This window comes from Pan troglodytes, chromosome 6, assembly GCF_028858775.2.
Source record: "Pan troglodytes isolate AG18354 chromosome 6, NHGRI_mPanTro3-v2.0_pri, whole genome shotgun sequence".
NCBI lineage: Eukaryota > Metazoa > Chordata > Mammalia > Primates > Hominidae > Pan > Pan troglodytes.
The window spans coordinates 156,778,000-156,793,206 of record NC_072404.2 but is presented as its reverse complement, the minus strand read 5'-3'; the positions used below and the strand labels follow the sequence as shown (position 1 = coordinate 156,793,206).

The following is a 15,207-nucleotide window of genomic DNA, read 5'->3' as shown; positions in this document are numbered from 1 at the left end:
CACTCACTGGCCAGGTGACCTAGGACAACTTGACATGACTACTTTTACCTGGTGACGCAAGGAAGTGGAACTGGTTGGTCTCTAAAGTCCCTTTTATTTTATATCTATGAGTCCAAGTTCAAGACAGAAAGCTCTTCATGAATTCAAGTGTAATTCATACTCTATCTCCAAAAAGAATTTGAGATAGTTTATAACAGAAGTAGATCCTTGGACTGTTCAAATAAAGACAACAAGAGGACAAGAAATCTTGTGAAAGGGGAGATGATTAGAATAGGAACAGAAGATAAGATGGGGTATTTTACTGAAGAATTGCTGCTCTATTGAGACAAAACCAAAATATTTTGTTTGTTACACACAATTCACTTTTCCTATATATTTGTTCCACAAATATTTATTAAGAGCACAGACATTGTTCCTGACATTAGTGATACCTTAGGGAAGGTATCCCTTCATGAAAGCAGACAAAGTTCTGGAGATCATGGAGCATATATCTAAGTTCAGGGAGAGAGACAGTGAACAAATCCAGAATGTTAAAAACATTTCAGATACCTAGCACCCAATCACCCATATCTTGGTTTCTGATACCTTTCTCTAATAAAAGGAAACAGAGCTCCTTGAAGAAACGGCTGATTCTAGGTCTAGGGCAGGAAATATATAAGATAAGCCTGCCAAAAACTAAGTGCTCCAACAAGCAAACAATAAAAAAGTAGTCAAAACCAAAACCCACATTGATGGGGGTATCTCAAACAGGCACAGGAGCCAACAGAAAGCTCTCCCAATGGCCAAAGCTGTAACAATGAGAGCAACAAAAGAAGGTAGTATCGGATTAAACCCAAAGTGTAAGATAAATGCTCATCAGTCCACACTGGTATAAATGACTGAATAAATTAATAAATGGGGGAGAAGAGACAGACCTCCTCCCACGCAGAAGAATTCCAAATTAGATAGCTACTCCATCCTACAGGAGCATCTCCATCGCAGCACTCCATCTTCACGCCCCATTCCTCAAGCGTGGGCTGCACGTGGTGACTTCCTTCCGAGGAAGTCATGGGAAATGGGGGAAAAATAATTTTACAGTGTGGAAACTTGAGAAACACATGATCAGGACAATATCAACAGTCATAAATCATGTTGAAATGATGTGATGAAAATGGCATTTTACCTCTTTCTCCCCAAAACCCCTAACCCAGTCTAATCGTGAGAAAAACATCAGACAAGTTTCAATAGAAGAGCATTCTACAATATGCCTGACTAGTACTCTTTCAAACTGCCAAGATCGTCAAAAACAAGGAAAGTCTGAGAAACAGCTACAGCTAAGAGGAGCCTATGCAGACTCGAGAATGACGTGCAGTGTGGTGTCCTGAACGGGATCCTAGAACAGAAAAGGGCATCAGGTAAAAACTGAGGGAATCGGAGTCAGCTGGGGCCGTTGGCTAATAATAATGTACATATTTACTCATTAGTAATAACAAATGTATCATAATCATGTAACATGTTAATAATACAGGGAACTGGATACAGTGGCAGAGGATACTATGGGAAGTCTACAATCTGCTCAATTTTTCTGTAAATCTAAAACTGTTCTAAAAATAAGGTCTATTAAAAATCAAACAAACAGAGGGTCTAGAGGTCAGAGATGGAAGAAGTCAGAGATTCTCTCTCTTGCTGGCCTTGAATAAGCAAACTTCCCTGAGTTCTGCAGGTGCAAGGAAATGAATTCTGCCAACATTGTGATCTTGGAAGAGGGCCTCAAACATCAGATGAGAACCCAGCCCCAGCTGACGCCTTGATCACGGTTTTGTGGGACTTTCCACAGAAAATCCAGTTAAGCTGTACCTGGGATTCTGAACCATGTAATCTATGAAATAATAAGTGTTTGTTATTTTAAGCTCCTAAGAAATCAGCCAAAATGAAAACACCACAACCACAAACGTTTTGGAAAATAAAGAGGGTGCTACTGAAAATTAAATAAAGTGTAGAGCATGCCTAGGTGGCTGCATGAAACTGGGTGGTCAAGAAAGTCCTCTCTAAAAGGGTGGAACCTGAATTGGAAAAATGAGCCATCCACAAGGGATTACAAGGAAACACTATGTGCAAAGCGGTCAGATCACTCCAGGGCCTTGAAGTAAAACTTTGGGTGTTCCAGGGTAGAAAGGCAGCCAGTGTGGTAGGAGTGACCCGACTTTAGGGAAAGAAACAGAAAAGGAGGTGAGAGGCAGCATGAGCCTGATTACAAACAGCTTCTAAAGAGGTGTAAGGAGTTCAGATTTTAAGTTCAACTGGAAGCTATTGGGCCATTGACAGTGGATGACTGACATATCTGATTTATGGTTTTAAGTAAAATTATGCTAACTGCTCTGTGAAGGACTGATTGCACGGTGGCCAGAGTGGAGTCAGGGCGTTTAGAGAGGAGGCTCCAGCATTAGCCTAGACAAAAGATCATGGAGCCTTAGACCTGATTCGGGGAGGAGGCGATGGATGTCTTCCAGGGAGTGTGGGAGGGTGTGTGAGAGGGGTCTTGATGGGATAGGGCATACGTTGATGTTTACGCTCATCTTGGGGATCCGTATCCACGAAGCAGTACTGAGGTGCACCCAGCAAGGGAATCACAGGAACTCATAGCAGTCACGTGCTCCCTTGCCTGCAGTCTTTCCCTGGTGGCATCCTGTTCCTGAGCTTCTGAATGTCACTGGTGATTCATCAGGCACACAAATGGTGTTGTGCCAGTCTGGGCGAGATTCTCCCCTGAAGGCCCTGCCAAAGGGAAAACTGGATCCCACTTGCCACCCCCGGCCTCCTGGTTGAGCAAAGCTGCCCTACTTAATTAATCATCTCCTCGGGGCTGAGCGTTCATTAAACAATTTGCTGCTAATTCTTTCCCAGGGTGCAGGGTGCCCCTACTTTGACCAGGAAATAGTTAAACCTGGAACAGAAAAGTGCCCAGCGCAGGCCATCTTCCTTCATATTGGAAGATAGGAGAGGTTGGGAATAGAATTCTTCCATTTTCATGTTGGCCTTGGCAGTTTCCTCTGAAGTCACCTGCAATTTCATCTCTTGAACTCTTGTCTCCAAATTTACCTTCTTCATTCTTGCTGCCTCTTCCTGCTGTACCTGCTCCACATCCAGGCCTGGCCAGCTCCAGGCACTGCTGATGTTGTCCCCCCACCCTTCTCACTTGTAGCCCCATTTTAACCCTCAGGCTCCTGTCGGTGCTCGGTTATAGATGCCTGCAACCTGAGCCTGGGTGAGCAACCTGAGCCTGGGTGAGCAACCTGAGCCTGGGTGAAAGCTAAGGCCACGGGGCCTTTCTGTCCCACTTTGTGATAACTCTCTATGGTTCGAGTGGCTGATTGCTCTGCTCTATCTATGAGGTGGCTGTCACAGGTGGCTTACTCTCCAAATTCTTCAACAGGCCAACCCCTAAAGATTAACTCCTAGAGAGCAGGGACTGGCCAGGTTCTGAGAGGGGTGGTGCTGACATGTCTCTCTGACATACAGGGTTCTAGAGGTCAAGGCATCATTTTTGGGTTGATGCCCCAGGCTCTCAGTTTGCTCTATCTGCTGAGCAAGGAGAGGGGAAGTGCAGCTTCTGTTCTAGTCTGCTCCTTCCCTAGTCCCTAGCTCACAGTCAGCAGATGGCAGCTGCCTGGGACTTCTGGACTCCCATAGCTATGTCTAACCCAGTTGGAAAGAACCCTAACCAGAGAAGAAAGGGAGTGCCCTCCCACCCCTGAGAGAGTCATCTTCAAGAAAGACCACACTTCGAGGGACCAGCTCTTAGTGGCTTTGTTCTCCAGCCCCTTCTGTTAGTGCCTAATGGTACCCACAAGGTATGTGGACATCCGTTTTTTCCCCAGACTCTTTCAGGAAGACATGGCTTTACCTATGGACACAAGTAACAACACACCAGGACAAATAAGAAGGCGACCTGATCTGTGGATGAGATGAATTTGCTCCATCCTGGAAGGTGCCGCAGTCAGCAAGAGGCAGCTTTTAGAACAGCAGCTTCCCCAGATCTTTCTGTGATGCTAACACTGTATCTTACAGTCTTACAGGATGGTTTTGCCACTTAAAAAATAGATTGCATGTCCCCAAGAAAGCAGATTTACCTGGGACCCTCAGTAGTAAAAGCTTGGATGAGCTTTCCCAGTAATAATCGAGGCCCCATCTCAGCCCTGCCCTATCTCTTGCAGCATAAAGTATGGAGAAATAGTCCTTAAAAGCTGGAGTTAACAAAAAAAAACATGAGAGGTCTTGGCTAACCAGTTCATCCCTAGTACCATAAAATATTAGCGCTAGAAAGAACTGGAAAGTTCATCTCTTCCACTAGTTCCCAACTCTGGCTGTACATTAAGATCATCCCCAGAAGTTCCACTTGGATGGGTCTGGAGTGGGGTTCCAGCATCAGTATTTTTTTAAAAGCTCTCCAGGTGATTAAAGTGCAGTGGTTGAGAACCACTGCCTGGACAAAGGTAAGCAAGGCTCTCACTCATTCACCCTATAGAAAGGGGCCTCTGACTCCTAATTGAGCCCAGGGGCATTCAGAGGTCTTCCCCAGAGCCCTACGCTTTTGGGAGGTGCCTCAGCACGGTCCAAGGGCAGGGCTCCAGGGACACTCAAATCCCTCACTGCCCCCACACTCCATCCTGGGAGGGTGCTCACCAAGGTCTCAGTTAAGTGGGATATAGCCCAATGACCCTACCACAGTCACATCTGTTGGTCAACCACTGTCATCAAATTCTGTCCCTTTATTGTTTGACCAGTGATGTGTTCCCTGTCTGGAAAAGATAAGCCAGCGAATTACACAATCTCTTTCTCTGGAAGCTGGCTTCAACAGGCCAGAGGGAAGTTGTCAAAGAGTTGAAGAGTCCTGGAGATGTAGCACCTGGGCAGGATCTGAACCTTGTGCCTGGCATGAAGAGAAGGGAGAATGAAAAACCATGCAGGAGCCTCAAATGCCATCAAAGAAGTGGAGATGAAAGAAGCTGGCTCCCAGGGCTCACTGGATTCCTTATCTGCCCGAGGCCCGTTTGCTCAGCTTTTCTTGGATTCCTGGGAGACCTCTCTAGAGCCTTAGGAAAGCCTTGTTTTACCAGAGCCTGCCTTTATATATCCAAAAGAGTCTTAGAGAGAACACTCACTACAAACAGAGCTGCTCCACTTTTATCTTTTTATATTTTGGGGGGCTACATAAGATTGGATTGCAAAAGGAAAACCAAAAAAGCTTCCATTGCTAAAATATAGTGTGGAAATCATCAAGCTAGTTTGACTCCTTGTTTCACTGAAGGGTATGCTGAGGCACAGAGCAGGGAAGCATGCCTGGTTTTGTCAGCCTCTGTCTCTGTGGGAGACCAGAAGGAGGAGTGTGGAAACTACTAGACAGAGCCATCACGTCCCCCTCACTCCCCCAGCCTCTGCCATAACCACAGGTGTGGGGCTCACTGAGGAGGCAGCTCTGGCATGGGGCATCCTGACTCTAACAGCAGACGGTTTTTTTAGCCCTGAGTGATTTTTCCTTGGAAAGACCCTGCTTGTCTTTGGCACAGAATGGCTGTGTTTCAAGGGAATAAGGGTAGACCTTCAATAAATTCAGAACTCAAGCCAAATCCCACAGCTCACTAACCCCCAAGATCACTCCATACACCTAGAGCAATGAACTCCTCCTGTCCCCAGCTTGACCTGCAGACAAAGAGCCAGCATGGCTCTCTCCTTCACCCTCTGCCCCTGTTCAGAAACCCAGAGCCTGGTGGCTCACAGAAGGGACCTGAGTTGGGTGTTTGCTACAGGTGCCTAAATTCTAACTGACATTTGTTTCTAAATGCAGGACTTACTTTTATCTCTTTCCATAAACATTTCTTTTTTCTTTTTCTTTTTCTTTTTCTTTTTTTTTTTGAGATGGAATCTTGCTCTATCACCAAGGCTGGAGTGCAGTGGCACGATCTTGGCTTACTGCAACCTCTGCCTGCCAGGTTCAAGCAATTCTCCTGCCTCAGCCTCCCAAGTGGCTGGGACTACAGGCACGCACTACCATGCCTGGCTAATTTTTTTTTTTTTTTTTTTTTTTTTTTTTAGTAGAGACGGGGTTTTACCAAGCTGGCCAGTCTGGTCTCGAACTCCTGACCTCATGATCCACCCGCCTTGGTCTCCCAAAGTGCTGGGATTACAGGTGTGAGCCACAATATTTCTAATTCCCTCTGTCCAGGCCCCAATCTCCCTCTACTGAGCCCCACACAATCCACCCATCTACCTTTGTCTGAGGGGTAGATGGTGATGGACATACCCAGTGGTCAACTTCAGCTTGGGACTGCGACTCAAACCAGGAGACCAAAAAGCACAGTTTAGCTCTTACAGGGAAAGAAGAGGCACAAGAGGAGTGGACTCACTGTTACTTCCCATGGACTGGACCCCTATTCCCACATAGCTGTGCAGTTCTCCTTATGTAGAATCCCTCTAGAGGGACGCTGGAGTGGTCCTATGCACATGATGGTAAAATAATGGAGTAAGAGAGACAGATATAAGAGACGGTCTAGTCCTGCCCCACCCCCGCCTTACTTGAAAGGGGGGCAGCTTCAGGATCCATAAGTCAGAGGTGAAGATAGACTTTTGGACGGAAAGTGCCCAGATAGCACCTGCTTCCAGCTTCCCACACTAATGCCCAGGGCCTGCATATAATGCAATGCCCAAGTACTTCCTGGGCTCATGCTTGTTCCAGGTCTGATATCTGCATCTGCTGTAACCACCCATCTCATGATCATCTCCGTAAGTGTCTTTCTTCCACACAGGCAGTCAGCTCTGAGGGAAAGATGAGGACCGTGTCTTATTTTCCTTTGTATCCCCAACAGCTGGTGCAGTGGTGAGGAGCTAAAAGCAACTCAAGAAGTGCTTGTGAACCAATGGATGAGTGAATGAGAACCCCAGTCACGTCATGGTCCCCTCTGCTGTGCCCTCTGGCCATTCTCCCCAAATTGTGGTAAACAGGACCCTGTCCACTGCCACCCACAAGCCGAGCCTGCAGCCTTACCTCCCATGAGGAAGAGCAGCCCTGCCACGTACTGCATAAGGCCTCGGTCCCAGCAGCAGCCCAGCACGCCGATGATCCAGCCAAAGAGGATGATGGCCACCGCCATGCCCATGAAGCCAGCCGTCATTCTGCGCAGGTCTGTGGGGAAGCAGGCGAGCAACAGTCAGCAGCAGAGCCTGGGACTGAGGGCCAGGGTATACCCCAGGCCTGGGGTGGGTGCAGAGAGGGAGTGGCCCTCCAGGAGCAGGAAGGCAACCTGCCCTTCTCAGATAGGAGCACACAATCTTTGCAGAGGGAGGATCCCCTGTGGTGACTCTATCCTTGTGTGCACAAACAGGCCACAGCAGTTTGGATCCTAAGCACAGGGACAGATCATTACAATATCGTGGCCATTTCTTCTATGCCTCCTTTGTGCCAGGCATAGCGCTGCCTAGCTATATATCTATCTCAACCTTCTGAGACAGGTACTATCTTTATTCCTATTTGCAAAATGCAGCAACTTGCTGAAAGGCACACTGCTAGTAAGCGGTAGAACAGAGACTGGAACCCAGACCTGTCCAGCACTCCCAGCTTCCAAACACAGCATCACTCAGCCTCTCCAAGGAGCTGAGAACCACAGAAATGGGCTGCTGGATCTGGGTAGTCAGGCTGCACCTGCCAGGCTCTCCCGGTCTCACTAGGAGGTTGCAGGTGAGGGAAAGCTAACAGCATGGGGGGTCTGGTGTTCTGTTCCTTCAACTCCAAGCTGGCTCCTGGGCTTAGCTTTCCCTGTATGCAGGGCTGCAGGAGGAGAGCACTTCCTGCTCTCCTCTAAGCTCCAGAGCAGACCCCTTTCTTGCACTTACTCCATCTCCTCCACCCCCGGGTCAGCCCCGCTTTCTGAGTCAGGCCCTTCTCTGTTCCACGCCTGGCTGACCCATCAGCTCCAGGAGGAAGAGGGTTGTCTGGAAAGGCAGTATTTTTAGCAGAAGGGAGAGGGCAGAGCTGTTGCCATGGCTCAGTTGGCCACTCAGCATCTGGCTTGGCTTCCTCCCCAGCGCCCACCCCTGCCCTCCTGCACGCAGAGGCAGCCAGAGCTGCTCTCAAGCCCCCTACCCTTCCACGTGCCCACCGCACCCCAGCCCCCACCAGCTCCGGGCACACTTTCCTCATCCATCACCCCTTCTCTAGAGCTCAACCTTCTGACCCTCTGCTCATGCCACCCACTCCTCTACCCTTCACCAACACCCACCACAGCTCCCTGGGCCCTCTCTCCACCCACCCACCTCTGAGCCTGTGCCCTAAGCCTGCCAGTGGGGCTCCACACAGGAGCAAAGCTATTTATCCTGCCTCTGCCCCAGGGTCTGTGCTTCCCAGGGGGTTGCAGAACAGCCTGGAGGATCCTTGGGGGTCCCTCTCTGTCAAACGGAAGTGCCTGAAGCAAACCACATCCACACCCCGTGCAAGCACACCAGCTGCTGCAGCCTGCCTGGACAATCTTTTCTCAACCCTGAGAAACAAACACCCCACAGGTCTCTTTGGAGAATACCTCAGAGACCACATACCTCAAAAGGTGTCCAGGTCCCATCCCCTCCATTCCTCTCTCTCACTCCAGCCACCCCATGGGGAACCCCAGCAGAGCAAACAAAAAGTCATATGGTGCAGTTTGGCTTAAGACCCCTCTGTAGAGGGATCCAGACCACCCTTCTTGTCCTGACATTGACCATCAGACACTGACAGCCCCCGGCCAGGGAGGAAGTTGGCCGGGGAGTGGGGAGAGACGGGGCACAGGAGGGGAACAGCAGCAGACCCTTCCTTCTGGTGAGGAGGGGCCTACAGAGGAAGGAGGACAGGGCTCCAGTCACAGAGGCAGAGATCTTTGAGAGCCACAGGGCAGGTTCCTGCTCTACTAGGGCCGCCCTTGTCTGCCCTGGCTGACCCGGGATGCCTGTCCCAGCCAGGTAGAAGTGATGCTTACAGTCACTTATGGGAACTGCCCAGGGTGCCTGATTATCATGCAGCACTGCACCCCCTGCTCATATTACCATATGTGTCAGATGGAACTGCTGAAACCATCGTTTGATCACAATAGGAGCTTGTGAGGCCAGCGGCCTGCGTGGGCAGCCACAGCCAGTCAGAGAAGGGAAGGAGCACTCCTGCCCCTTCTTATTGAATCATCTGTGCCGTCCTCTCCCTCCGTCTCCCCAAATGCTGTCTCCATGGCCACCAGCCCTATACCTTAGTCCCTGCTTTCCCCACCACCACAAGAGACTCTGGAGTGACCGAGGCCTGAGCTGCCTTCTCAGTAGAGAATGGTCCCCGCTTGACATGTGATCCCATCTGGATCATCTCCTGGAAATGGGATACTCTTTACTACCAATGCTTCTACTCCCCATCATCTTCAAGGGCCAAAAGGTGGTGGGAAGAGGAAAAGAGAGAACAGCTTATTTTCAATGAAAAGAAGGTTTCCCTGTAAGGGGCTTATACTTCCTTAAACAGGATGTATAGTTTTGGATTTTGCGTTTAAGTATTTTATCCATTTTGAGTTTATTTTTTTACTTGGTGAGAGACAGGGGCCTAGTTTCATTCCTCTGCATATGAGTATCCAGTCTTTCCATTTACCGAAGCACCATTTACTGAAGAGGATGTCCGTCCCCCAGCGTATGTTGCTGCCTTTGTTGAAAATCAGTTGGCTATAAATATGTGGATTTCTGGGTTCTCTATTCTGTTTCATTGATTCATGTGTTTTTATACCAAAACCATGCGAAGTGTCTTTCAATGAATGAATAAAGAAAATGTGTTACATATACACAATGGAATACTATTCTGCCATGAAAGGGATGAAATGTTGTCATTTGCAGCAACCTGGATGGAACTGGAGGTCATTATGTCAAGTGAAATAAGCCAGGCCACAGAAAGACAAATATTGCATGTTCTCACGCATATGTGAGAGCTAAAAATGTTGATCTAATCAAAGTAGAGTAACGGTTACCAGAGGCTGGGACGGGTGTGGATGAAGAAAGATTGGTTAATGGGCACAAACATACAGTTAGAAGAAATAAGTTCTAATGTTTGATAGCAGAGTAGGGTAACTACAGTTAGCAAAAATGTATTGTGTACTTCAAAATAGCTGGAAAAGAGGGTTTGGAATGTTTCCAACACCAAGAAATGATAAATGCTCAAGGTGATGGATATTCTCAATATCCCGACTTGATCATTATACATTCTATGCATTTATCAGAATATCACACGTATCCCAGAAATGTACAAATATCTGAAACTGATAAAAATAAACAAACAGGAGGTATAAACGGTCAGCACATTCATCTTCTGCACCCTTCTCTTTTCGATGTGTGGAGGTTTCTTTCTAGGAGAAATCCTATCCCATTCGGCAGCACTAGACAGGACAACTTTGCAGAGTCCCACCTTGCTGGAGGCCCAGCTGTCACCTGGCTTTGCTCATTGGAAGGCCTGTACTGTTCCCCAGGCTCTGCAGACGCCAGGGAGCAAAGGTTCTACCTGGGGGAATTAAGTGGACAATGGGTCAATAAGAGGTGTCCACCTTGGCCACGGATGGGAAAGTGGGCTGGGCAGAAAAACAAAATGGAAATGCAAATTAGAAAAAGAGGGAAGGTGAGAATTGTTGGAGAATGAGAACAAAGTGTTTTACTTAGAAGAAAACAGAGGAAAAGGCAGAACAGCAGCAAAATGAAGACAATAATTCCTCTTCCAAAAGTCTGTGTTCCAGGTCGGGGAGGGGCTGTTGTCCTCTAACACAGATGAGGTACTCTTTGCCTCCTCCCAAAGGGCTTTGTCAGCAGAAGGTGAGGGTTGTGCTAAGTTGTTGATCTAGAAACAAGAATGAAAATCAGAGGCCAGGCCTGTGTATTTCCACTAACCTGGAAAGATTTCACATCACCCTGAAAACCTTATTTTGCCAGAGCCGTGCATGAACAGCTGGTTACTTTGTCCTTAGACCTATGTGGTAACTCAGGGAAGCTGCAACAACAACTTATAAGGTAGATAGGACAAGAAATGTTCCAGTTTTACAGATGAGGAGAGCAATATCCAAAGAAATTATATAATTTATTGACAAATAATCTCAAAACCAGTGTACTACAAGAAGAGTGAGCTGCATTCTTGAGTTACATGAGAAAATAATGCAATTAAAGATTTCTGGGTTATAACGGCAGATTGAAAAAAATGTGTCTAGCATTTCCTCCTCCTAAACCAAGCCAGACTACAGTCAAGAGATTTCTTAGAAAGACGGAAGTCTTCAAGGATGGGGAAAATAGAAAAGGAGACAGGGATGACAACAACAAAAGTCTGCAGGGCTGACGGATGCTGTCCTAAAGAGTCAAAATTGGACCTAAAGAGTCAAATCTAAAGTCAGTATCAGAGAAGCTGAAAACCAACTTGTGGAATCCCCAAAAGGCTCATGAACTGGCACCAGCAGGTCCATTTGGATCTGGTTGTTAAGCAGAAGAAAGGGAAATAAAACAGGGATTTGGTGGAAGTTATTTAAGATGGATCTAGATTCCTACATCGCCTTGGCCACTGCATATCACTGAGGGATTCCTCTCTCCCTTGACTTCTGGGATCAGGGTACGAGGGGGTCATAAAACACAGTCCTTAGGTTTGGAGATCAACAGGTGAGGGTCAGCCAGCACAGTTGAGGGTCAGGGTATTGTACTGAAGTTCACTACAGCACCCTGATGGAGTTATGGACTGTGTGCATATGGATGTTGAGTTATAGCATTGATCCCAGCTCTCTTCTACTTGGCTCTCAGACCTGCTGCCAGGGCTTTGCCCTCCAGCCTAGAGACTGGGAGAAGACTTTCTGGGGATGACCAGCACAGAGGAAAGACCTACAGACACTAGCAGTGCCCCAGAATCCGCCCCTCAGACCCCTCTACAATGAAGCCCCAGTTGAACTGGGGTTCATTCAGTGCCTGCAGGCATTTTTCAACATGAGCAGACAAGTAACCATCTTCATATATCTGAGAAAAGCCCATGAATGGGGAGAAAAACAGTGTGCAGAAACAAGTTACAGGGAGAAGAAAAAAAATTTCAAAATTATTTTTGATATCTGCAGAGAGACAAGAGAAGAAAGATATTGCCTCTGTGAAACAAAAACAGAATACTATTAAAAAAGAACTAGGTGGGGAACAAAAAGAATACCTGAAATAAAATAATGGGACCAAAATCTATGAAACTTATATACTCAGTTCTAACTTATGTATTAATAGTCCTGCCATGTTCCAAAAAAGACTTAAGCAGGCTTACAAAACGCACAGAGTAGAGTGGGATAAAAATAGTGATGCGGGGCCGGGCGTGGTGGCTCACGCCTGTAATCCCAGCACGTTGGGAGGCCAAGGCAGGCAGATCACCTGAGGTCAGGCGTTCAAGACCAGCCTGGCCAACATGGTGAAACCCTGTCTCTATTAAAAACACAAAATTAGCCGGGCATGGTGGCATGCCCCGGTAATCATAGCTACTCGGGAGGCTGAGGCAGGGAGAATTGCTTGAACCCAGGAGGTGGAGGTTGCAGTGAGCCAATGTCATGCCACTGTACTCCAGCCTGGGCGACAGTGAGACTCTGCCTCAAAAAAAAAAAAAAAAAAAAAAAAGATGCAGTGAAGGAGAGAAAAAGAAAGAAAAGGAAGATGAGGCCAGATATCACATTCACACACAAAACTTGGCCCATGCGGTCCTCAGGAAGGTTATTCTATCCCATATTTGCACTTAAAGGCATTAGACATTATTTCCATTGTTTAAAAAATCTTTGTTGCTTTTTATTTGCACTTGAGTAAGTCCTGATTGCTTCTCTGCCCAAGGAAAGGCCTGTGCATGTATTCCTGCCCATCCTCGTTAACCTATGCGTCAATCTCCTCTCTTTAGGGGTAAGAAACTGCCTTTTTATTTCTTTGTGATTGCTAACTGTGCCCACAGCAGTATTTTGTACTCGGGAACATATATATAGCTTGTATTTCTTTCCCCATCTCTTCCTGCCTTTTTAGAAAAGAAAAAGAAAAGAACAAGGAGGAAACCCTAACTCTGAGGCCTTGGAAAAATATGATGTGGGACTGGCCTAAGAATAATCCCCCTGGAAAGAGCCCAGAATGGTGAGTTTGACTCTGCAGGCAAAGGCCAAGATAGAGAAAAATCTCCTCACGAATCATGTCAGGCTTGAGTCCATTATCTGTATTCCATGACCCTAACGTTTAACATTCTAATTTTTGAAATGACAAAGGTGCGTTTATGCTTTGTTGAATTGAGTTCAGGGTGGTGGAAAGGAGTGGGCAGAGGGAGGTTGATAATGAGGGAAGGTGGAGGAGGAAAGGCAAGGAGAACCATTAAATAGAACCAGAAAAAGCTGTTCTCCCTCATGGAAAAATTTTGATTTTGAAGTTTACACTCCTATTAACATTTAAATGGATAGGTATTGCTTGCAACTCTACACAGGAAACCAGGATATCTGCATTTAAATAAACACCACTTAGAGAAAGAAAATATATGGGCTGAATGTCTTTCTATTTGCTCTTTAAAGACCTTGCACAAATAATGATGATGACTGGGATTTTTTTTTCATGGAAAAAAAACCCAGAAATGGTGAGGGTAAGTATGCGTTAGACCTTGTTGCGATGGTAATTACTGGGGCTAGAGAAAGAAGCACATCAATACCGCTGGATTCATGGCCCCAGCAGCCAGTGCCTGTAGTGCTGCACTGCAGCTGGAAGCCAGCAGGGCCATGGTCCTCTGATGGCCACATGGGCACCTCTTGGGGAGGTCTGCTGGAAATTCTCCCTTCTGTATGATAGGAGCACGCAGCCTGGGTTACAAAGCAGGAGGGTGTTAGCTGCCCTGAGAGCCGGACATTCATTCACGAATTAATCAAGCCCTTAAAAATCAAGGTCACGGGAATTGAAGGGCACAGCAAAGTGGTGAGGGCAGAACTCAAGTGTTTTTGTCCCAAAGGATCAGTCGGTCTGGGAAGTAAGAGGTGGAAAGAGAGAGAGAGAGAATCTGCAATGAACCTGCTAGCCACGGGATCAACCAGGACAAGCTAATTCAAAGGATAGGGAAGATTCCAGGGCCCAATCACTGCACAGCAACCACCTCTGAAGGAAGTGGGGGTTTTAATTCTGGGAAGCCATATAGAGATGCAACTGGCAGGAACAGGAGAAATCAGGCTGTTCCCATTCAAATCCTGGCTCTTCCGCAGCCAGGGTGCTGGGAACTCAAGCCAATTAGTAGTCCCCATCTCTGGGTCTGTTTCCACATGCGTAAATGAAGGTTATGACAATACCTACTTCAAAGAGCTGTTAAGAGGATTAAATAAGTAAATATGTGTAAACTGCTTATAATAGTACCTGGCGCAATGCTAGAGCTATATAAGTGTAAATAGAAATAGAAGTCACCTAAATTAAAGCAGTTCTCATTTTTTCATGTACTGCTACATCCCTCGAATTTGCCATACATGAGCACATAAGGTGCTGAGTAACATGTTGGGATATGCCCCTGATTAAGGATTTGGGACCCAGAGAAAGCAGAGTTCTGGAAGCTGTTCTTATGCTTTTCAGGTACCTGGAGAGGCCAAGGTGAAGGCATTACTTCTTAATTTATTGATACTGAGTTGCATCCACCCCAGGGAGCTGGTGCTGCCTATCCTCCGAGGACCAAAACAGCTGGAGGCTAAAGCAGCTAATAGCAGAGGCGCCTGTGGCTACAGAGGCTGTTTGAACCCTGGGCTCTGGCAGTAAGCACTGCACTGATCTGGAAGGAAAAGACATGGGGCAGGACTGAGACTCTGCTGGGAAAGCATCAATGATTTAGTTAAGAAGAACTAAAACAGCGAATTCCATAATGGGAGGTTTTGCCTATGACTTTCTTCTAGGGTGTAAGTTGGTTCCGCATCATAATGTAATTATATATTTTTCACTTTTTTAATTGACAGATAACATTTTATGTTTTTATCATGTACAACATGATGTTTTGAAGTACATATACAAAATGGAAAGGTTAAATCTAGCTCATCAACAAATGAACTCACACAGTTATCACTTTTGTGGGAGGAGCACGTAACAGCTACTCTTTATGTATTTTTCAAGAATATAATATATCACCATTAACAATAGTCACCTTACTGTACAATAGATCTCTTGAAATTTACTTCTCCTATCTAACTGTAATTATGTATCCTTTGA

General features: G+C 46.6%; 1 protein-coding gene across 1 annotated transcript in view; it reads right to left on the bottom strand.

Annotated features, from left to right (window-relative positions):
• Positions 1–15,207, bottom strand: part of TMEM178B (transmembrane protein 178B) — a 407,211-nt gene that overhangs the window by 35,640 nt on the left and 356,364 nt on the right. The window contains exon 3 of the mRNA XM_527984.9: positions 7,022–7,159. Within this exon, the coding sequence (XP_527984.2) occupies positions 7,022–7,159 (138 nt within the window). The remainder of the gene's footprint in view (positions 1–7,021; positions 7,160–15,207) is intronic.